General features: G+C 46.5%; 1 protein-coding gene across 1 annotated transcript in view; it reads right to left on the bottom strand.

Annotated features, from left to right (window-relative positions):
* Positions 1–18,407: 18,407 nt before the first annotated feature.
* Positions 18,408–23,602, bottom strand: part of WNT5A (Wnt family member 5A) — an 18,460-nt gene continuing 13,265 nt past the window's right edge. The window contains exons 4-5 of the mRNA XM_023755750.1: positions 23,444–23,598; positions 18,408–19,777 (exon numbers count right to left, since the gene is read on the bottom strand). Coding sequence (XP_023611518.1) covers positions 19,319–19,777; positions 23,444–23,598 — 614 coding nt within the window. The 3' untranslated portion in view covers positions 18,408–19,318. The remainder of the gene's footprint in view (positions 19,778–23,443; positions 23,599–23,602) is intronic.

The raw sequence follows: 23,602 nt of genomic DNA on the forward strand, positions 1-23,602 counted from the left end.
ACCTCTTTCTTTTCGCTGTTTTGAATGGGCTATTGGACGATTTTGACTTACACAGGTGATTAGCATTACGTTTCTATCTGACAGCCCGGCCCCGGCGAGAAAGCACCTTCACCCCAAAGTCCAGGCCTGGGCACAACCCCCCTGGTGCTTCTTCCTCCCCCTGCAGCCCACTGCTCAGTCACCAGCCACACCTCCCTCCCCTTTAAAGCCTGCCCCTTCCTAGCTCCACAGCTCCCCAGGGCTCCCATTACAGGTCCCACCAACCCTCAGCCACCCTCCCAGCCTCTCAGGCCGCCCTGCTTGATTCACTGGCCCCGTCACTTAGCTAGTGACCCTGGAGGCCATCTCCAGCCTCCTTTCATCCCTCTGCCTTCCTGGCACAGCCATGGGGCCCCGGGTAGAGGACGCACGCCCTCCTGCGTCACCCCTCCTCGCGGTCATTACCTTCAGAAGTCTGCACATAATTGCTCCTTCCCCTCCTCTTTAATGAGCTCCTGGCTCCCAGGGTGCAGGGGACACGGGCCCAGACTTGCCCTTCCACTGGAGCTGGTTGCTGCCCGGCCACACCCACCCCACCTGTGTTCATGCCCCACAGGTGCGGGCCCACTGAGCCCAGGCTCTCACCCCGAGCTGCTTACCTGTTAGGAAGTGACAGGGACTGGATGCTCCCTGCTCCCAGGGCTTCTCCCCAGGAGCTCCTGGCTGCTAGTGATCTCCCAGCCTGCCCTTCCTCCAAGAATTTAGGCTCCACCTCCCGTGGAAGCCCCTCCCACCTTCCCAGACTTCCTTTCCATCCACTCAGTGAGTCCACACGTCTGCTCTTAAGAACCCCAAAAAACTTTCCTGGGGTGCAGAAGGAAGCCCCTGTTTTGGCATCTTGTCCGGGCCTGTGAAGAGCGAGCCCTTCTTTCAGCTTCTCCCCTGTAGCTGAGTTCAAGCTACAGTACTCGTCCATGGCCCGCCCCTCCCCTTCAATATCCCATCAGAACGCTTCCCCTTGTCATTGAAACTGTTTTGTAAGCCATGCTGTAGGGATGGAATAATATTTCATCATCTGGTTGTATCATAATGTATTTAATAACGTCTCCATTGTTGAAATTTAGGTCATTTCTAATAGCACGCTACCATAAATACTGCTGCGATGAACATGCTGCGGCATACACTTTTATTCACCTACCTGGCCCTGAGGATCTCCTTAAGATGGATTCCTAGAGGCAGGATTACTGAGCTTGACTACTTGAGCCCTCTTATGACTCAGGAGCCACACTGACTGGCATATGTATGGGAATACCTGTCTCACCCCATACTTACCAGCATTGGGTATTATCTCTTTTTAATCATTTGATAATATATTATGCTACTTCTTTATACGTTACTTTAAATACTGGTGAGGAACAATCAGCACAGGTTTAGATGATGTAGCTCTGGCAAAAACAAGTAGGAGACATGTTCTACTGAATTTGACATCAGCTGGAATTAGATATTTGTTTTCGAGAAATGCAGTCTGATTATGTTTAACCTGAAGTTTGTGATTCTAACTTGTGGCTAGCAAATAACGCAGAGGCTTGAACAGCCCGGCTTTATGGAACCAGCAAGCAAAAGGGGAGGCAAATGCCAGTATTTGCGTGGTTCCAAGTAACTTGTTCTTAACATGTGATACCATATGCCATCTTAAATCCCACAAGGAGCATTAGTCCAAGTTCTGTAGACATGCAGACTGAGACTCAGAGAGGGTTTGTAAATGACCTGGGTCACTCACGCAGTAGCTGTGCAGCCAGGACTGCAACCCAAGTCTTTTTGCTGGAGACTTGGAAATAGAGGTGGCTTAGTCTGAAGGTCAGCTCTCTTATATAGAATAAAATAGCCCCACACCATCTGCTTATTTTACTAAATTCTTCAGCAAACTTTTTCCCATAGGAGGGAAAACCTCATTTAACAGTCACCTACATTATCTTCTACTGAAAATATAAATAACCTAACACATTTGCATGGGTTATATCCCTCAAAATGTCAATGTAAAAAAAAAAATGTAAAAAAAAAAAAAAGCCCTGGCTCAGTTGATTCAGTTGATTGGAGCATCATCCAATACCCCAGAAGGATGCAGGTTCGATTCCCAGTCAGGGTACATATGGGAGGCAACTGATGTGTGTTTCTTCCTCCTCTCTCTCTCTCTCTCTCTCACTTCCTCTCTCAAAACAATAAACATGTCCTCAGGTGACGATTAAATAAATAAATAAATATCCAACAAAGGATGAATATGTGTTAATGAGGAATTCCATTCACAGAGAACTAAAAACAAAACAAAAATTCCACATTTTAGAGTTGCAAATGGTTTGTAAAACCTCCCGGTGCTATAGGACATGGACAGGATTATTTACAATATACCAAAATATACAAAACCCCGGCTGTAGAAAATAAAAATCAATTTTCCTGGACGGATTTGGTGGCACAAATTTGAGTTCCGTCGTGTACTTTGAAGTTACATCCAGAAGATGGGAAGCACCGATGCCAGCGTGGGGAAGAGGCCGTTGGTGGGGGCTATTCAGGGAGGGGGAGCTCCGTGAAGAATGGAGCAGATCATTGGCACTGACTTTAATACGTTTCACCAACTGTTCTGAAAAACTGGTCAAGAAGAAAAGGTGATTATCCATTTTCTCCTCTTTCCATAAAGTGAATGCCTCAGACAGGGCGCTTAGGTGTATTCCTGCCTAGTGTGAGCAGGACTTTTCTTTTGGCAATCAAGCCTGTCTGTCCGTCTGCCTTTCCTCCCTCCTCTCCTTCTTCAACTTCTCTACTACGAATTACAAATAGAAATGTAGCATTTTGGTATGAAGCCAAAATCTTCAACATAATTTGAAAGCTCTTAAAGGAGTGTATGAATAATTGTCCATTTTGTATCCAGAAAAACTTCCATTCAAGATTGATGGTCAAATAAGATATTTTTAATAAAATAAAAACTGAGACAATTCTCACCAACTCACTAAAGGAATTTCTATTTAAAAGCTACACTTCCAGGCACTGGAGAAAATGCATTGAAATCACAGAAGGTCTAAGAGATAAGATGCTGGCAAATATGTTCGAAAATTTAAACTAATATTGGCTATATAAAGTAATTACAAAGTCTATTTTGGGGTTTCAAACAACTAATATACTAGTCAAATAAGAGCATATATACTAGGAGGAGGAAATGGAATTAGGATCTAAGAACCTCACATTGTTTGAGGAGAGTATCAAGATACTGATTAGATTTTATAAGCATAAATGTTTAGGTAATCTAGGGTATCCACTTTTTAAAAATTACACAGAAATGTAGCTTAAAAAAAATGGAAGGAAAATGGAATGAGGAAAAAAAACCATCCAAAAAGAACAAGAGAGACAGAGAAACAGAAGAAATAAAGAGCAGGACAAATACAAAGCTCAAAATATATCAATGATCATAACCAACATAATGAACTAAACTTTTCAAACTAAAAAAATCCAACTCTGAATGTTTAAAACAACACTTAAAGCCTAAGGACTCAGAGCAGTTCAATAAAGGGATTGAAAGAGATAAATCCCAACCAAAAAAAGCTGTAGCCATATTAATGCCATGCCCAATAGACTTTGAGGTGCAAATCATTTTTCAGAACACTATGTAATAAAATGTCCCATTTGCAAGGAAGAGATCAAGTGAGGAGATGAGTAAGATGTCATCCATTTACTTTGCACCTTAAACACATTCATAGAAAGGGAGCAGCACCCTCAAATCCGAGGGGCAAACTCACCCATTGGCTAGGCATGCATCACCTCTCTGGGAGCCTCTGCCACCTGCCTCAAGCAGAAAGATCTCCCCAGGCTCACCACGGCTTCATTTCCCTTGACTGCTGGCCAAGGAGACTGACTTCCAAACGACTGTGTGGCACAGTTCCTCATGCGCCCCAAATCAGCGGCCCCTGCTTTGCCAGCCCCAGGTGAGAAACCTAGAGGAACACAGATGCTCTGTGTCAAACAAGCATCTTCCAATTCTCCCTCTTCACCAAGCCTCACCATGTGAGTCTTACTGAAATTCTTTCCTCATTCATGTATTCAACACTTTCTCAAACTTACTAGGTGCTGAGCATGGTCCCAGGTACACAGGGAACCCCCCCACCCCCACCCCCCAGAGGCCCCAGTGTGACTCAGGAGCTGCTTCTGACTCTGCCACTTAGAATTACTGTGAATACTTTGGTGTACTGCTGTTCAGACTTTTTTTCCATTTGCACACACACACATGAATAGTTTTACCCATTCACTTCCGTTATGAAATGGAACACTTAGTCTGAGGGAAAAAAGAACATCAAGACCCTTGGATATCAACAAGCACCCCTTAAAAGTCACAGGTTCCCAGGATTAACTATCCATTTTTTCACTGAAAAGTTGCAAAATTAACAGGACGCTAAATAGCTAGAGAAATACTTTCAAATGGTTTCCCCCAACAGAAAAGAAAGCATAGCTCTTTTGTATTAATTATCTATGACTGTATGACAAATGGCACCTCCACCCCCTAGATGTCACAAAAGAAAGCAATGAAAATGGCACTGTACCCTCACAGGAGATGTCTAAACTCTCTGAACTCATCAGAATATTCTTCTCTCTCTCTCTCTCTCTCTCTCTTAAATTGTGGCAAGAACACAACATGAAATTGACCCACTTATCAAATTTTAATTGTACAATCCAGTATATTGTTAGCTATAGGCGCAATGTTGTACCTCGGATCTCTAGAATTTCTTAATCTCCCATGACTGAAGCTTTATACCCATTGAACAGCAATTCCCCATCTCCCCCTCCCTCCAGTCCCCTGACAACCACCATTCTACTCTCTGCTTCTATGAGTTTGACTATTATGGATTCCTCAGGGTTAATTTCACTCAGCCTAATGTCCCCCAGTGTCCTCCATGTTGTCACATCTGACGGGGTCTTCTTTATAATTGAAGGCTGAATAATATTCCCTTGCATGTACATTCCACATTTATTTTACTCATTCATCTGTTCAGGAACATTCTAGGTTGCTCCCATATCGTGACTCTTGTAAACAATGCTGCAAGGAGCATGGGAGAACAGAGATCTCGTCCTGATCCTGATTTCAATTCTTTGGCTCTATAGACCCAGAAGTGATATTGCTGGATCATATGGTGACTCTAGGAATCCAGACCCCAGGAGTCAGGCTTGAGCCAATTGTGCTGATTGTACAATAGACAGCAGGTGGGTGAGTCGAGCCTCTCCCTCTGGATCACGGCATTCGTTCTGATAACAAGATGACGAGGAATACAGGCCGGGAGAGCTGAGAGCACAGGTTGGGAACATAGGTTTCCAGATGGCTGCTTCCTTCTCACCTGAGGAGCCTAGAAAAATACAGATTCCCAGGACTCGCTCCAAGCACAGTGAACCTGAAAATCCAAGGAAAGGCCCTGGAAGCTGTGCTTTACGACTATCCCAGTGGATTGTACAGCTCTGTCACACATGGAAAGCTCATCACAGGGCGAATTCATGAATTTCTGCCCTGAGATCCCCAGAGCCACCCCGATGGCTGGAGGCGTCCTTGGATTCCAGGAGACATCTCAACATCTTCCAACAAGTTTGTGTCTGGTTTGCTGCAGCTGGAGCTAGACTCTGTGACTGCAGTTACAAAGAACCTTGACTAATGCGGTCCAGACCGCGGGCACACGGAGCGCCTGCCGCATTGCAGCTGTCCATTTGCATTTGGTAATCTTGGCTGTTCTTGTGTTGTACCTGCCTCTCTGTGGATTGTTTTCCCAGGTTTGGACATTACATACAAGAAAAGGGCTCTCCAGAAAAAGACAGCTGATCTGCGAGTTTCAGATTCTAAACTCTGGGGAACGTGCTCCAGGTAAGATATTTTTCTGATTTCCTTCAACCCCCTGCTGACCACAGGTGCGGTGCTATTCCAGGGCGTGGAGGCACTGAGCAGGCGGGGTGCTCGGCCAGAGCTTCCGGGAGAACTGCCCTCCATGTGGGAAAATGCTATAGCTTCTGTCATTTCGGAGATGTGACGACTGAAACGTGGCTAGTGCAACTGAGGAACGGAATCGTTCATTTTATCCTAATGAACTCAAATTCCAATAGTCAGTTGTGGCTAATGGCTCCTGGATTCGACAGTGCCGTTCTAGATACTTCTCATAATTCGTTATGCAAGGCAAGAACGCCAGCTCAGTTCTACAGATGGGAAAAATGACATGCCTGAGGTCACCGAGGGAGACACAGCCAGGATTCAAACCCATATTCAACCCACCATGGAACTGCTTGCTGCACATACCCCATACCCCCCCCCCAATACACACACACACACACACACACACACATACACATACACACACACAGTGTAAAACATTGATAGGAGATAAAATAAATTTTTTTTTTAAAAAATACAAAACTGAACATCCCATCGCTGAGACCTCGGCTCTGTTTTAGTTACAAAACCAAAACAAAAAGGAAAGCCACGAAGCGGGACACACACTATCAATTCCGCCTAACCATGCATGGAGACGCCGGCCAACGGCCTTGGCTTTCTCCTCCCGCCGTCCTGGCTCAACACGGCCTTGTGGTCGAGTGTGTTTTATTGCAGGCCTACAACTGCAGCTATCTGAGCCTCCAAGAACAAAAGTGATCGCGGGGTGAAGAGGGAAGCTGGCCAAGAGGCTGATCCTTCGGGCTCCTGGGGGGCACACCACGACCCACAAGCCCCTCCAGGCCTTCCAAACCCGCACCGGTGCGCGCGGGCCATACATGGCCCTGGGAAGCGTATTCGGCTGCCTCCTCCGCTCGCTGCCCCAGGAAACTCCATTGCTAACAGTTACGGTCAGCCATTTAAATCACATTACCCTGTAAGTGGATATACAAATTGTCAGCCTTAATGAAATTTAGGAGGAAGCAGCGGGAGAGGTGAAAACACTTAGAACTGGTTTCTTGGTTTTCGAGACCCAAATTCAAGTGGTTTCAAGTGCGCGCTGGGAACATGCTTGGGGTGCGGGTTCTCTGCCAGCGCGAGGAGGCTCCCCGGGAACTCACTCACGGTTGTCTTCTCCTGGTTTGCCCTTGACTGCACCACGTCGCTGACCTCCATGGAGCTCCTCAAGGCAGGAGAGGATCTTACTCATTACTCCACCGCACCAAAGGCCTGGCACTCAGGCGCATTTGGGAAATGTGGGAGGAAAGAGTAAGAGCTGGCAGCCCCCGTGCACAGCCTGAATCATGAGAGTCGGAGGGGCCCTGGGAAAGGAAATCTACCTCCAAGATGCCAGAAATCCCTCCTTAGACTGTGGGGGGCAGGGGGGCTGTCATAATTGGCCCCTTTCAGTCCATTCCTCCAGGAAACATACTCAAGAGAATGAGCTGAACCCCCTAGTGGATTAACTAATGACTTACCTGCCCCTATATAATGTATCAGGCCCCTCTCTCCAGAGCAGAAGGGGTCCCGCAGACATGTAGGCTTGTGGATTAGGATAATAATATAATAGCTTCCATTTCTTGAGTGGTTGCCATGTTCTTACACTGCACACTTTCCTGTGTAATCCACACCAAACCCCTGCACAGTGGACAGGGTTCACCCCTTTGATAGATGAGGAAATAGAAGCTCAGAAGGGTCAAGGAATTTGCCCAAGATTGTGCTGGTGTTTCTGATTCCAAAGCTCATACTCTTTTTGTTCCCCACCCCCCACCCCATGCTGGATGGGGAACCTGGACAGGAAGTGTTGGGTATGTGGCTGTGTACAGGACACAGCAGAGAGTTTTCCCTACATCGCCCTATTCCTGGCCCAAAGCAGTATAGGCCAGGCTTTTTTGGCACTCCTTTTATTGCCAAATATCAGGGCTCGAGGTCCTATTCTCCACCTTGCTGGACAGGAAGTCAAACTCATTCATGTGACCCTGCCCAAACCATTCAGCATGTGTCCAGGAAGGAGGCCCAGAGAAGAGAAGGGATTGCCCTGAAGTCACACAACAAAGTGGTGGCCAAAGTAGAGCCCGAATCCAGACAAAGTCCTGTTGGGCTGGTCAAAAATTCAGATCCGGGATTCTCCCAGCCCTGGTCCATGAGCAGAGGCAAGCCTGGCCTGACACCCGCCGGGGCTCTCCGATGGCACAAGTTTCAGCTCTTAGAGGAGGAGCTCTGAGGTGGTCTCAGCTTGAAAACTAGGACAAGTGGCTGTGGGTCAGAAATGGAATATTAGGTTTCTACCGTTTCCAGCCTTCCATGCTTCTCTTCCCCGCAACCCGGGGACATGATCACCGAGTGCCGTGGTCGGCAAACCGCGGCTCGAGAGCCACATGCAGCTTTGGCCCCTTCAGTGTGGCTCTTCCACAAAATACCACATGCGGACTCACATGTACAGTGCGAATGAAACTTCGTGGTCCATGCGCAGAAGTCGGTATTTTGTGGAAGAGCCACACTCAAGGGGGCAAAGAGCCGCGTGTGGCTCGCGAGCCGCGGTTTGCCAAGCCTCAGTTTGCCGACCACTGACCTAGTGGATGAAAACAAGGGCTCTCTAGTCAGACACCTGGCCTTGCTTCTTACCAGCTCTGAGTTTGGGGGAAGATATTGATCTTCTGGGGCTTCTCTTTCTTCCGTAAAACGGAAAGAGTAACCCTTCTTTATGTTGGGTGACATGGGATGAAACAAAATATTGTAATTAAAAATACCCCAGCACATGCAAGTGCTCCGTAAATGGGAGACCTTGTTAATAAATCTGTTTCTAGTTGCACAGGTCTTATTATTTCCACTTTAGAGACGAGGATACTGAGTCCCAAAGGAAGCTTGGTGGCTTGCCCAAAAGGCACAGCTTGCTACCCACAGGGAGCAATATGGGGTGATGGGTGTGCCTAGAATTCAGGAGCCCGGGCTGCTCTTCCCAGCCTCACAAGCTTACTCCCTAGAGAGGAGGTGAGTCCCCACCTTGCTGGTGTCATGGGTCTCTCCTCAGACGTGGGAAAGCGTTCCTCAGCGTTTCCCAGGGCAAGGGAGGACTGGCATGTCTGAACTGAGGCTGAGCCCATCTTCCGACTCCCCACCCTCTGCTTCTCAGCCTGAACCTGATCAAGAACCTTTAGGAGCCCCCTCCCAGTGCGCCCAAGGGAGTGTCCTGCAATTTGCTGAACAGGGAGGTTCATGAGTCATTGAAAGCTGGTGATGGAAATGTGCCTGGTTTCTCCCAGGCCAGCAATCACCACCACGACCATCATCTACAGCTGCTTGAGTGTCTACTCGGTGCCAGGCCCTTGCTTACATAGTTAGCAGCCCTCACCATCAACCTATAACATTATCAGATCCTCATGATACACAGGAGAATACTGAATGAGGGCAGAGAGGTAGGTAAGCAACCGGCCAAAGACACATAGCTAATACGAACAAAGCTTGGAGCCAGGTTTTCTTGACTTCACATTCTTTGTCCGACCCTCTGTACCATGTTGACGGTGGGTTTTGGGGAGTGGGAGAAGGGTTTCCTCCCGCAGGTGCTGTCATGGGAGAGAGGAGAGGCGGAGTGCCACTCAGTCCTGTGGAATCTTTCCCATGGGAGAGGCTGTTGGCAAAGATGCTGCACTACTTCCCCATCCTTTACTGACCCCCGTTGCAATGTGACTTCAGTCCGCTCATCGAGGGGTGGAGTCCACCTTTCCATCTTTGCATCTGGGCCATCCTTGGGCTTTGACCAGTAGAATGCGGTGGAAGTGATATGGTAAAAATTCTGACTTCAGGCCTCAAGAGGCCTTGAAGCTTCCAATGACACCTTCATGGATTGTGGTGTCCTGAAAGGTGAGAACTCATCAAGAGAAAGGCCCAGCCAATAGCCAGAATCAACCATTGGCTTGTGAGTGAAGCCACGTAGGATCATCCAGCCCCTAACCCAGCCGTGGGCAAACTACGGCCCGCGGGCTGGATCCGGCCAGTTTGAAATGAATAAAACTAAAAAAAAAAAAAAAAGACCGTACCCTTTTATGTAATGATGTTTACTTTGAATTTATATTAGTTCACACAAACACTCCATCCATGCTTTTGTTCCGGCCCTCCGGTCCAGTTTAAGAACCCATTGTGGCCCTCGAGTCAAAAAGTTTGCCCACCCCTGCCCTAACCTATCTGCCAGGTCCCAAGTAATAGCATCCGAAGAACACACCCCCCACCCCCCACCTAACTCAGCCCAAACTGTTGACCCACGGGATTATAAGCAATTACAAAAGTTATCGTTTTAAGCCACTTAGCTTTTGTTACTCAACAATAGACAACTGATAAAGTGACCTAATTTCTCCCAGCCTTGGTTTCCTCATCGGGAAATAATGCTCACATTCTTGTTGATAACTTTGTTATGAAGAATAAATTGAGATGAAGCCTGTGAGTCATGGAGAAGTGGGTCTGGCCTCAAGGTTCACCATTGGCAGCTCTGGTTAGGGCCTCAGGGGCAAGTGACATGAGGTGAGCCCTTCACTGGGTGAGGCAGTGTGTACAGGGAGGGAAGCCCTGGGACAAGAGTATGAGGTAGAATTTAGAAGAAATCACACTGGTAGAGCAGAGGTGGGCATCTGGCTAGAATTGTCTCAGTAACAGGGACCTTAAGCTGTCTTGAATTAGGCAGGAAGCCCAGGGTTGAGGGGTTTGAGCCAAGGCAAAGCAACACCCAAATGTCCCCAAGATCATGGATGCCTTCAGGGTTTAGGAACTAAGAGATTGAAGACACAATTGTGTCTACAAGGTCATTTAGGTGGGTCCTGAACATGCCCCACCCCTGCTGAATAACTTCCCATGGCTCCCCATTCCTCTAAGGGGGGTGACTAGGACCTTCTTGACTGCAGTCTGGACTGCAATGCACCCCACCTCATCCCCCACTTTCCACTTCACCTTCACATTCCAGCAGACCTCTGGACTCATTGTTCCTGGGGATGGACTACATCCTCTCCTACCTCTTGGCCTTTGTACAAGCTGTGCCCTCTTTCACCCCCCATACCCCCCCACACACACACACACTTAACCTAGATAACCTCTACTTGTCTTTAAAAGCTCAGCTAAAACATCGCTTTCTCTGGGGAGAATCCTTGATTCCCCAAGTGTGGGTATGGCTCTCCTCTCCAGGGTTACCATGGCACCCCATCCTTCCCCGATGCTCTGCCATCGTGACTGCTGGTTACTCCAGAAGGGCAAGGACCCAGTTTGCTTTTCTCACCTCTGTAACTCCAACACCTAAATCAGTGCCCAGAACACAGCAGGTGTTCATTAAATACCCTCCCTACTCTTTAAATGGAAAATCAGTAAATGAGTTGGATGAATGGCCTGGAAGAAAAAGCAACAACAACAGAAAGAAAATCAGAAGCTCAGAGAAGGAAGAGACTTACAAGGGACCTTTCAATCTGTTCATCCTCTGAGGAGGGGACCGCCCCCCCAACACACACACACACTCGTGTGTGGAAACTCAGCGATGGCCCTGGGCCTCACTATGGGAGCATGGCAAGTGGACTGAAGTGCCAGGAGAAGCAGTGCGCTGAGTAAAATAACTAAGTGCTGCATCAAACTCCAAGATGCCAGTGGCTTGACCCAATAGAAGTTCATAAGTTAGTCAAAGGAAGGCGTTTCTGGTTAACTCACGGCTTTCCTCCACGTGGTGGGTGAAGGACTCACATTTCTCCCATATTATGGTTGCATCAACCCCTAATACTTCAGAGTCCTCTGCTCCCAACTGGTGGATGAGAAAGATGCAACTGAGAACTCACCGGAGCTCCAAAACGACATGACTTCCGGTCACCTTCCATTGATAGAAACTACTCATAGGGCCAAACCTGGATGCAAGGGAGCCTGGGAAATGCAGTCTTTGCTTAGGCAGCCATCTTTGAGTATGAACGCACAATAATAAAGGGAGATCCTGAATTTTGGGTGAATAAATGGGCTCTTGGGTCAGGCTTATGCTCTCCAAACTTCCATTTCTTCCTCTATAATATGAAGATTATTACCTCAGGAGATTCTTGGGAAGCTTACTTAAGTGGGTAAAAGATAAAACCCTTACCAAGTACCAGATGCATGATAAATGCTTATCAAATATTACCTTCCTATCCCACTTTCTTTTTAACCAGTAGAAATGAGATTTGTCTGAAGGTGTTGATCATCTCTGCTTTTCATACCTTCCTCTTTTCCTCTTTCAACCTTTTTCTGGTTTTCCTCCCTCTCTTTCTCGTTCTCACCTCTGTGGTATCTTTATCTTCTTAAAAATATATTTGTATTAATTTTAGAGAGAGAGGAAGGGAGAGGGAGAGAGAAACAACAATGGCCTGCCTCCTACAACCCCGGCATATGCCCTGACTAGGAAGAGAACCAGTGACCTTTTGGTGTATGGGACGATGCTCAATCCACTGAGCCACACCGGCTGGGCCTCTGTCGTGGTTTTATATCTCAGGACTCCATGGGTGCCTCCATGAGCACCTCCTTTCCCATCCCAATCACCCAGGCTGCAAAGTGGATTAACTGCCACTCAGGGCCAGCCCCTCATTAGCGAGAGGAGCAATGCCAGCTTTCGAGACTGGACAAGTCACCAAGGAGCACCCCATCCTCTCTGCAGCCATAAGAAGGCAAGCCAGACAGCTCTTGACCTCAATAGAACACATCCCCACACACCTGCCAGAGAGAGGGGAGCTCCATGCCAGGGCTCCCGGATTTGCCCGGAGGATAATAACAGGTGTTAAATGAACAGGAGTCAAAACATCCCAAAGAACCATGAGTTAAGCAGCAGCCTTCTTTCCTGCCGATCTTTGATTTTAGCACTGCCAATATGCTAATGCACAGCATACATCCATCAGCAGAGCCGTGATCCACCCTTCATCGTTTCCCAAACTTGTTTGGCAGTGAAACTCTTTCTGTTGAGCATCTCCTGGGTCTGTGGGTGATGGGATGCTCGTTACCAATTGCAGCTCAATAACGAAAATGACAGAACGGAGCGCATCTTCACTTGGCTATGTGGGAACAGGCTCACTGGGAACATTTGGCCAAGAATTTATTATATTTATTTTTAACACTAATTTCCCCTCTTAAATTGCTATTATTGTTAGGCTTCAGAGCCCCTTTCAGGTTATGTCAGATTCAAGAATGGTGGTGGGGCTGAGGGAAATGGATGTTTTTATTCACTCATTAAATATTTATCAAGTTCCTATGATGTGCCAGACGTTTCTTTACAGCAAGAGACTAATTTTTGTTTATTTTATTTCTTTGTTTTAACCTCATAGGCTAGCTTATGAATACAGACCCTTCAGTTTAGAACAAGGGCTTGAACCAGGGTGATTCTGCCCCCCAGGGGACATTCAGCAATGTTGTTGTCACAGATGGGAGGAGGATGCTATTGGCATCTAGTGGATAGAAGCCTGGGCTATTGCTAAACATTCCATAATGCACTTGACAGCCCTTCAAAACAAGACTTATCGAACCCCAAATGTCAGCAATGGTGAGGTTGAAAAAGATCTTTAACAGCCATCACAAGTGCATGAGCCTGCAGGGGTCAGCTCCGTGTCATGAATGGCTCACTGATCGGACATGCTCAGCCCTGTCTCAAAGGGTCAATGATGCCTGGACCAGCTGATTGTTGCTACAGGGGACCCAGGATGCGATGCATTCAGGTGGCCAGCTCTTCCCAGTTTTCAAACCAGGAATCCACATTTGAAAGTGAAAATACTGATCTTTTCAATGCTGGCAGCTAATTTGAGTATTTTTAATACTTTGCCAGTCAAACAAAATACATCTGGAAATGTGATGTAGACAGGCCACAAGTTTGCAACCTCCCGGAACACTCGGGGGGCCTTCCTAGCATTGAGCTAACCACGGCTGGGTATGTTAAACAACACTGGCCCACATTTCCTGGGCTTGGTCTTCAGACTGATTCTAGCCTTCCTAGCTAACATTTAGTGAGCTCTTACCGTGCACCAGAACCTCCTCTGAGCATTCAAAACACGTTAACTCATTTTATCTTTACAACAACCCAGGAGGTAGGTGCGATAGTCTCTCCCGTTTTAAAGACAAACGCTCAGAGAGGCTACACAGTTTTTCCAAGGTGACACAGCAAATGGCAGTAGCAGGATTTGACCCCAGGCAGTCTGGCTCCAGAGCCTGTTATTGATTGCTAAGCCAATCTGCCCTGTGGAAGATGCTATATCTCTGTATTCTACACAGGAAAACTGGCAAGGGACTCCCCTGGCTTATCAGCCAACCTAGGCAAGTAACAGTCCAGCACTGGGGTTAGCCTGCATTCCAGAGTGCACAGACCTCAGTCCCTCCGTCTAAAGCTGCGGCTCTCAACTGGGGGTGATTCTGCTCCCTGGGACACATTCTGCAATGCCTGGAGACATTTCTGGTTGTCACGTATGGGGGGTACTACTGGCATCTAGTGGGTAGTGACTAGAGATGCTGCTAAAAGTCACACAGGACAAACCCCCACAACAAAGAATTACCCAGCCCAGAGTCCCAATGGTTCTGAGGCTGAGCAGCTCCTCTCATCTAAACACCTGGCTGGCAGCCACTGCAACAAGAAAGAAACCAGCAGCGGAATATTCCAGGTGATTCTGTCCGTTTATCTAGAACCTTATTTTCTCTCCTCACATCATTTTCTTCTCTTGCCCTCGAATGTCATCATAATCCCATGTCACTGTGCTAAATGTCTACACTGAATAATCTCCTAACACAACCCTTCTATGTTAGCAGCAGCAGAACACATAAGAAATGGAAAGATTAGCAATAGCCAACAGGAAAATGAGCATTAAAATACAAAATAAATCCTGGAGATTCGACCATAATTATCAACTACATGCCTGGGAGGTGACTGTTCTCTTCTGGATGCCCTAAACCATAATTGTGCTCCGTGCCCACACGCATCCAACTCTGACGGCCATGAACACCGTCTCTGCTAAACACACACATGACTGCGCCGATTTCATAAAATGATTTTAATAGAAAAGTACAAGATATGAACAAAAATAAATAATCTTTATCTCATTTCTAGCCCAGCAAATTGTACACTGCATATAAAACTGGTCTCAGATGCAATTTTCCTCGCTCCTTTTTTGCCTTTGAAATACTGAGACAGCATTTGAGTTAAATCTTCTTGATTCAAATTGATACATTTTTGTCTTAAAAAATCATACCCAAGCTTTAATCATTCCATATCCATTTTTTTAAAAAAGTTGGCTAACAAGACGAGGTTTCACTGAAATAAAATATCATCCAATTACCAGACTTAAGGGTAAAGTTTGTATGAACAGGTAAATTAGAAGATCCCTTTACTAAGTTGTAATTCCTGCATTGCTGTTTCCTGTTTTAAAAACTCATTTCATCATCTTACTTCCAAAAGACGGCATCTGTTTTTCACCATCCCATAGAGAGAGGGGAGACTAAAAAATACTTTCTAAAAAAATAAATATTTTAAAAGTACCATTTACAGTGATCAAGCAGTATTTTAGACCTATGCCTTGGTGCGTATTGGCATTACAGACGTGCTCCAAGTTCCAAGGACCTTCTCTATGTCGCTCTCTACTTCTATTGGAACCACTCAGCCTTTGGGGGCTGTTTTTGCTAACGATCTCTTGGAGTCGGCCAGTACCAGTCTCTCATTTGGAACAGTTATCCTGTGAGAGTGTCATATTGGATCATTCCAGTGGCTTGCAAAATGGTTTGCAAAAACAAATTGAAACTTGGTATTGGCAAAATCGTCTGAGCCAAGGGTTTGGGTAGGCTACTAAAATATATTCCGTCAAGGAGGTCAGCAGCGAACAGAACAGATAAACTGAACCAAAACTTAAAGCAGTCTTCCTCTTACGTGAGTCCATAATTACTGTTTTGAACATGGCTCTGCTTGCTGCTGTCTATACACAAATTTTTTTGTTAATTTTCCTGTATTGGGAAGATCTTGAATGCGTTCCAGGATGCGAAGGAAAAAAAATATGCTGACACTCCTAAATCAAGTATATGTTTTTGCAATAAAGAACACTGGTCAATATACAACTGAGGAAAAACTGAAACAGATGTGAGTCCTAGAACCACAAGCGTTTGAATTTGCCCAGAAATGCTATTTTAAACACTCTATATGTTGGTCTACTGTTTTTTTGTGGAATAATGCATTCTTGGCATCCTTAAAAGGTTTCAATATGTTACAAGGTTATCCAGAAAAAAAGCAAGGGAAAAAAAAAAGCAAAGGGCTAACATATCAATCTGGGCAGCGCTGGCCAGACTTCGGCGTGCCCTTTCGGAAAGCACGAGAACCCGTATTAATTGCACTTCACACAACGAGCCTTTAGTTTCCCATGAGTTTTCATTCTCTGCAGACTGAGGCTTGCTTTTCACGAAATGACTCTCAAAGGGGAACAGAGACACTCCAGTCCACAGTAACTTCAAATAGCGAGGTGCAATCCTTGCAGTGGTAAACACAGATACACTTCTGGGGACTAAAACCCTGGTCCTGGGTAAAAGCATGTGCCTTTCAGTTCTCTGAGATGCTACAACAGCGACGCGCTCTAAAACAATTAAGTTACATGCATAATGCTAAAAGAATGCGAGCAATCCTATACCCAGCTTTGCGCCATCTGCTTGATTTTTTGAGGAACATATATAGGAAAAGAGAATTCCCCTTTTGTTCTGTTACATATAGAAATCTTTTGAAGCTTCCAAATAGTTTGGTTTTGGGGAAAAGAAAAAAAAATTCTCCGCTCTTCTGTTATGCTAACATGTAGTCACCCTAAACTCTCCCTCATGGTTTCTCAAAAAATCTCCACATGAATTATCTGAACGACAATTGAAGCCACTTACCAATATACAAGTAACATTTTATTTTATATTCTATCTTCCATTTGGCATAAGCCTTTTGATGTTTGTTTTTTAAACCAGTGAAATATACAAATCACGCAAGACAGAAATATGTACATTAAAAGTACAGAATAAAGGCCATAGAAGATATACATAATATCTGAATGAGAAGTAGAATATTTTACATTAAATAGTTTCTTTTAAAAACTAGGATTGTTAAACTCAACTCTCTTCATAAACATGAATCACTAAGAAGGAACAAAATCTGGTTTAGCAAATAAAAACTTCATGGTTTTTGTATAATAAAAACCAAAAAAGTGACATTTTAAACTAATTAGTGCTTTTTAATTTCAAGATCTTTTGCTTGCAATTCACTGCAACTGAGGGGAAGTGAATATCCTTGTGCAATAAATTAAGAGCCAGGCATGGCTGAGGTGATGCGAAGGCCACCAAGCCCATGACGGCTGTAGGAGATGTGTATCTTTCCAAACTTCTCAAATCATGCAAGTCTGAGATAAGAACACGGTGGATGGCACTTTGTGGAAAGAGGTTTCCTGTTTTAAAAATTAGTTGTATATGTCATGAGCTGGATTTTCCTTAGGGACTCAAACAGGGACTACTAAATCTACCAGGCACCGGTTTCCACTCTGCAAAATGAACTAAGGAGAGAGAAATGATGACTATGCTTCCTAGTTTTAAATCTCTCTTCATTTCCAAGACTATGATGAACTAGTAATGCCCTCTTAGGAAAGTGTACAGAAATGGAGGCTGGAGAAAAGGGGTGGGCGGGTAGAGAAAAGAAATCTTCAAACCAACATGCATATCAGGGAGGAAGGCCTTCCAGATTCCTCAGGCACCAGGCTGTTTCTTGATGCTCAAGGTAGCATCACATCAGGGCCACAGCCCATGCTCAACTCGAAAACCCCTTCTTAAAATCCCAATGAATCACAATGAAGGACAACAATGTTCTAGACCAAGAAATAACCCCAGAGGAAAGTGTAATTCTAAATCACTGGCTGCACTGAGATATAATAATATTTATATTTTTATATATACATATATATGTATATATATATATATGTGTGTGTGTGTGTGTGTGTGTTATGTACAAAAGACTTTGAGATATCAGGCACCATTAAACCACACCCTCCCCCCTGACCCCCATACATGCAACTGCTCCGGTCCAGTAGGAACAGTTGTAGGGTTCACCTGCAGTGTCATAGGAAAAGCTCAAGTGCAGCGTCTAAACACAGGATCGTAACAGTGACATGCTGCAACACCTCTGTGGACTCCATCAGCCAAGTAATGCCATTAAAACATAAACTACGGCTCCTCAGAATCCAAGTTTTAGGGGGGAAAAAATCCCTAAGTAGCAACTGTTTTCCAAGTGGAGCTCCTAATGGTTCATTTCCTGTCCTGCAATCCAAGGGGACCCGGTGGAGCTGCCTTGGGGTGGCCTCACCTCCGCAGCAGGCAAGGAGGGCTCAGCCAGGGCTGGGGTCAAGGGGGAGGGCGGGTTCCACTCCTTCCCTGCCATCAGGTTTTCTGCTCTGGTGCAGCGCTGAACTGCATTCAATTACCTTGGTGTTTGGGCGGAAGGTCTGTGAATGGAATCCATTTATTATTTTGATTATTATCATTTATTAACCAAGTATCCCTAAGAAAATTACAGTATATTTTCCTTTAGATTCAAGCCAACCGCCCCCACCCCTCTCCAAACAAAAAGTCTACAACCCAGAGTCATTCGGGGATGCTTTCCCAATCTGATAACCTAATTCCTGTAACAGCTTCAAATCAGTCTTAATATAGGAGTTTTTAACTTTTTTTTCCTTTCTGAGGCTTTCCTCCCTGCTCCCCAAGTTTCAGTAGCTGTTAGAATGGGACCATCTGCGCATGGAATGTTTGAGAAGCATGAGATACATGATATACTTTTTTTTCTTTGCGGGAAATGAGATTCTCGCTCTTACATTTTAAATTACCATTTTGAAAATGTTTCAGGCTGGTAGCCCCTGGAGAAAGGGGAGGGGGGCCTCATTTTTTTTTTGTTTCGTTTGTTTCTCAAGACCTTTCACCAGAGCATTTACAATTCATTTTGGTCATCGAGGCTAAATGGAGTGTAGACTTGGACCAACCCCTTCCAGCTGGATGCTACCTGTCCTATACAACCCCACAGTTGACAAAAAGAAAACGTATTTCCTTTACCCTCTAGATGTGCACACAACTAAGTCAGGGTATGTGTTATTTCCCCCCTCATCCTCCACCGTCAAAAGAAGTCTTACCTTTTCAAAGATCCACAAAATAAATATTTTCTTGGTTCCCACCCTCCATTATTGCCAAATAATAATTATAATATTAATAATAAACCACAGAGTTCTTAGATGGGAACAGAAAAAAAAAATGGTTCCGGTTGCAATTCTCGGGGGAAAATAAAACAATATTTAAAAAAAAAACAAAAACAAGAATCACTGTACTTTCTATAAATAAGTGGGTCCTGGGAACGGGGCTGGGTGACAGGCGAGCGGCGGGCGCCCACTATTTGCACACGAACTGGTCCACGATCTCCGTGCACTTCTTGCACTTGACGTAGCAGCACCAGTGGAACTTGCAGTGGCAGCGCTCGGTCTGCACGGTCTTGAACTGGTCATAGCCGCGGCCGCAGCACATGAGCTCGCAGCCGTCCATGCCCTCGGACGTCTTGTTGCACAGGCGGCCCTGCGTGCCCAGCGAGCCCGTGCTCTCGTTGCGCACGCAGTAGTCGGGGCTGGGGTCGATGTAGACCAGGTCCTGCGTGGTGGGCGAGTTGAAGCGGCTGTTCACCTGCACCAGCTTGCCCCGGCCGTTGAGCCGCATGGCCGCCGCGCTGTCATACTTCTCCTTCAGGGCGTCGCCCACCTTGCGGAAGTCGGCCAGCTGCAGCCAGCACGTCTTGAGGCTGCAGGAGCCGGACACCCCGTGGCACTTGCAGGCCACATCGGCCAGGTTGTACACTGTCTGTGGGGACATGGGACAGTCAGTTTACAAATGCATGGAGGGTGCCCCGGTGCAGGCAGGGCTATGTTACAAAGCTCCCCATGGAGCCACGCTCCCCACTACACTAGGGGCTGGGCTACTTCCTCCTCATTCTCCACTACCTCAAGTCTTTATTGCTTTCTTTAAAACTGGGGTGGGGGACCTTTTTTCTGCTATGGGCCATTTGGCTATTTATAACATCACTCGCAGGCCATACAAAATTATCAACTTAAAAATTAGCCTGCTATATTTGGTCAGGCATTTAATTAACTCAACCCTGGCAGGGCCAGACCAAATGATTTCGTGGGCCTTACATGGCCCCTGGGCCGGACGTTCCCCACCCTGCTTTAAACAGTCACCAAAATAAATATGTTCTTAGCCCCTCATTATTACACATCATCATAATAAACAACCACAGCTCTTTAATAGGAACAGGAAAAGTGTGTTCCAGTTGCCTCTGTTTTGTAGGGAAACAACATTAGCAGCAACCAATGCAGCCTGAACGCTCTCCCCAGAGATGGTGAGCAGTTCTTTACCTGCACCACCTGGATTAATCCCCACAACCAGCCTATGAGGGAAGTGCTATTATCATTCCCATTTCACAGAGAAGGAAAATGAGGCCCAGAGAGGTGAGTTACCTACCCAACTAATGGGAAGTAGGGGTACCAGGATTTGAACCCGGGCAGTTGGGCTCCAAGCTCATGCTCAGGGACTTGCCTATGGGTACCCAACTGATAAGACTGGGAGGGGTCCAGCCCAGGTAGGATCAGGGCTCAGATCTCTACTCACTATTACTATTATTGCTGTGTACCACGCACTGTATCAAGAGCCTTTACATTCTTTTCTTTCATTTAATCCTCCCAGCAAGGTTATCACATAGGCTGGATTAGATGGTGACACAGTGGCACAGAGAAGGAAAGTGGCCTGCACAGGTCACACAGCTAGCAGCACTGTCGTCGAGATAAATTAGAGGATGCTCTGAAAGTACTTAGCGTGCAGGATGGAATCAGTAACTCTGGTCTTTCTCCAGGGTGACAAGGGCATGGCATCTGGGCCCTTCCCAATCACCTGAGCCTCCGGTCTGGCCTCAGAGCACTGTGCCCAGAGTCTGAGAGGTGGCAGCTGCCTATTTACAGCCCTGACGGCCCACAGTGCCTGGGCCGGTTACCCTCCAGAGTCCGAGTGCTGTAGGCAGGAACCTGGAGGCTGGAGTGAGTTAGAAGGCTGCTTCCACCCAGCATAGCCACGACCTTCCTCCAGGGGTTCTGCAGGGGCTGTCTTAAAAAGGGGGCCAAAGTGTGTTCCCTTGGCATAAAGAGTTTCAGGCACAGCTAGTCTGAGGAAGGGTTTTGCAAACATATTTAACCTTCACTCCCCCATGAGGAAAATAAAAAGCTATGTCCCGAGGAGATGCTAATGGGATTTCCTGGCACAGTGTCCAACTTCCCTGCCCCACCCCCACCAGCCTGGAGAAAAACTGTCTTCTATGTAACCTCATCCGCCAGGATACACGCTCAGCTCACTGCTCCAATTAGAAAACTTATGGGGAGAATCCTTCAATATTAAAAAAAAAAGCAGATGTTAAATGAAATTATAATATTAAAGGTACTTTTCCAATTCTGCAAAATTCCCTCCCTTCACTTGGAAATCCCTTGACCTGTTCTCCTTGGTTGCTAAGCCCCTGCTGACTTTTCTACATGAGAGAAGTGTAGGAAATCTTCCAAGACGGATGAAAGCACCGAATATGGGCAGAGTGGGCCCAGAGCAGCAGCCACATCTCTGTCCCCAGGGCATGTCCTGTCTGAGGCGCTGGGCCACTGCAGCAGAGAGTAAAGGTGTGCGTCTCTGATGCGCACAAGAGCAAGGTCTCCGGGCTCCCAGAGACCGCAGGGTTGACATGCCCATTGCACAGCCTTGGGTGGGCCATCCTGGGGAGAGAGAGTTCAGACACCCTATGGTAGACGGCCTGAGGCAGGAGAGGCCACACTCCCTCTGGAGCAATTATCTGACCCCTCAGGGCAGCACAGGCAAAAATCTGCAGAGTTCAGTCCTTCCCCAACACCACCAAATGTTTGGCATCAAATCCGAGAAGGTAGGATAGCTGCAATGGTCTATATCTTCTATTTCCTAATGTTTAGTAATTATCATTTATCAAGCACTTTACTATTGGCCAACACTAAGGAAGACCTTCGATGGAACCATAGGAAGTTGTTATTTTGTAGGTAAGAAATAGTCACGTATTGGTATTTCACATGGTTCAACCTACTATATGATCCCTGTTAGTGCTCAAGATAACTTCAAGTTAATGCCATGGCCATTGAACAGATATGGAAATGTGGAAACCGAGGCTCAGAAACAGAAAGGTACAGACAGAACTGGATTTTAGATTTCGCTGTTTCCAAAGCTATATCCCTTCATCCCTAAGCTGTGATGCATGAGTTTAATTTTTTTAAAAAAAGCACAAAGCACCTGGTTTATATCTCACTCCATTAATTCTCTTCCACAGCCATGAAGTGTTTCTCTAGGCCTCAGTTTCCCAATCTTTAAAATGGGGGTGTACAGCCAGAGGGTCCTAAGGCTCCTTCCAGTTCTGGATATTTGACTTTGTGATTATCTTCCCTTCTCCTCGCCCCAAAATACAGAAGGGTGAAATCTCTGACCAGAAAGTCCCTGGCACCTACCTTTCCCAGGGGCTCTGTGAAAAAAATAATGACCCTGGTTTTCAATGCTGCCAAAGAGAAGTTTTCACCCCTTCATTTTAGAGCAGCCATAAAGTGCCATGTGCTTCCCCGCAGGGAAAAGGGGTCCTTTTAACTATTGTGGACAAGCATTTCATGTCCCCACCAGGGGAAGGAGGGAGCAGAATGGGGACACTCAGGAGGGCCTGCAGATTCGGTCCCCTCTGGGCACTTCTGAGTGGCTCTCTCACCCCTCCAGAGGCACCCACAATTGGCCTGATGGTCAGACTAGAAAAATGTTGTAGTTTTCCTATAAAAGCTCTCTCTCTTTTCTTTTTTCTTTCTTTCTTTTTTTTTTTTTAAGAAAAGCCTTCATTCCATCAAGCTTGCTCTCTAATGACATAGGGAGGAGAAAGAAAGGTAAATCCTGGAGACTGGGGTGAGGGTTTCTCAGCTGGGCACTTACTGGATAAAGAACTCACTCTCCCAAAGTTCAGCCCAGCCACAGACCTGTTCCAGGGAGGAGGGCAAATGTTGCTAACTTTTTTACTTCCAAGCTGGGCTGGCCAATCGCACTGGGGACTAATTAAAGGGGCAGAGAAAGCTCTTTGTCAGGCTCCTGCAGAAGCACCTTGGCTGGAGGGTGCACTGACCCCCCCGCCCCCCAGGAGGCCTTTCTGGAGTGTATGCCCCTCTCCAGAGAGGCCTGAGGTCTTGGGGTGGGGGTGGAGGAGTGGGAGAGAGCAAGAGGAAGGGAAGAGAGAAAAAAAGACAAACAGGGAGAGAGGGAAGGAGAGCAGAAAAGATAGAAAGGGGGTTGGAGACAGAAAAAGGGAGACAGAGATGCAGAGAGACAAAGAAACAGGAACCCATAGAGAGAGGCAGAGGGAGGGGTAGAGGGGCCGGAAGAGGCCCGGCTTGGTTGTGGGGGAGACAAAGGGAAGCAGCGTGCACGCCACGGGGCACTCACCCTGCGGCCGGCCTCGTTGTTGTGCAGGTTCATGAGGATGCGCGCGCTCTCGTAGGAGCCTTTGGCGTGGATGCGCTCCCGCTCGCGCGCGTCCACGAACTCCTTGGCGAAGCGGTAGCCGTAGTCGATGTTGTCGCCGCAGCCGCCCCACAGCCAGTC

This window comes from Myotis lucifugus, unplaced genomic scaffold (genome assembly GCF_000147115.1).
Source record: "Myotis lucifugus unplaced genomic scaffold, Myoluc2.0 scaffold_83, whole genome shotgun sequence".
Classification (NCBI taxonomy): domain Eukaryota; kingdom Metazoa; phylum Chordata; class Mammalia; order Chiroptera; family Vespertilionidae; genus Myotis; species Myotis lucifugus.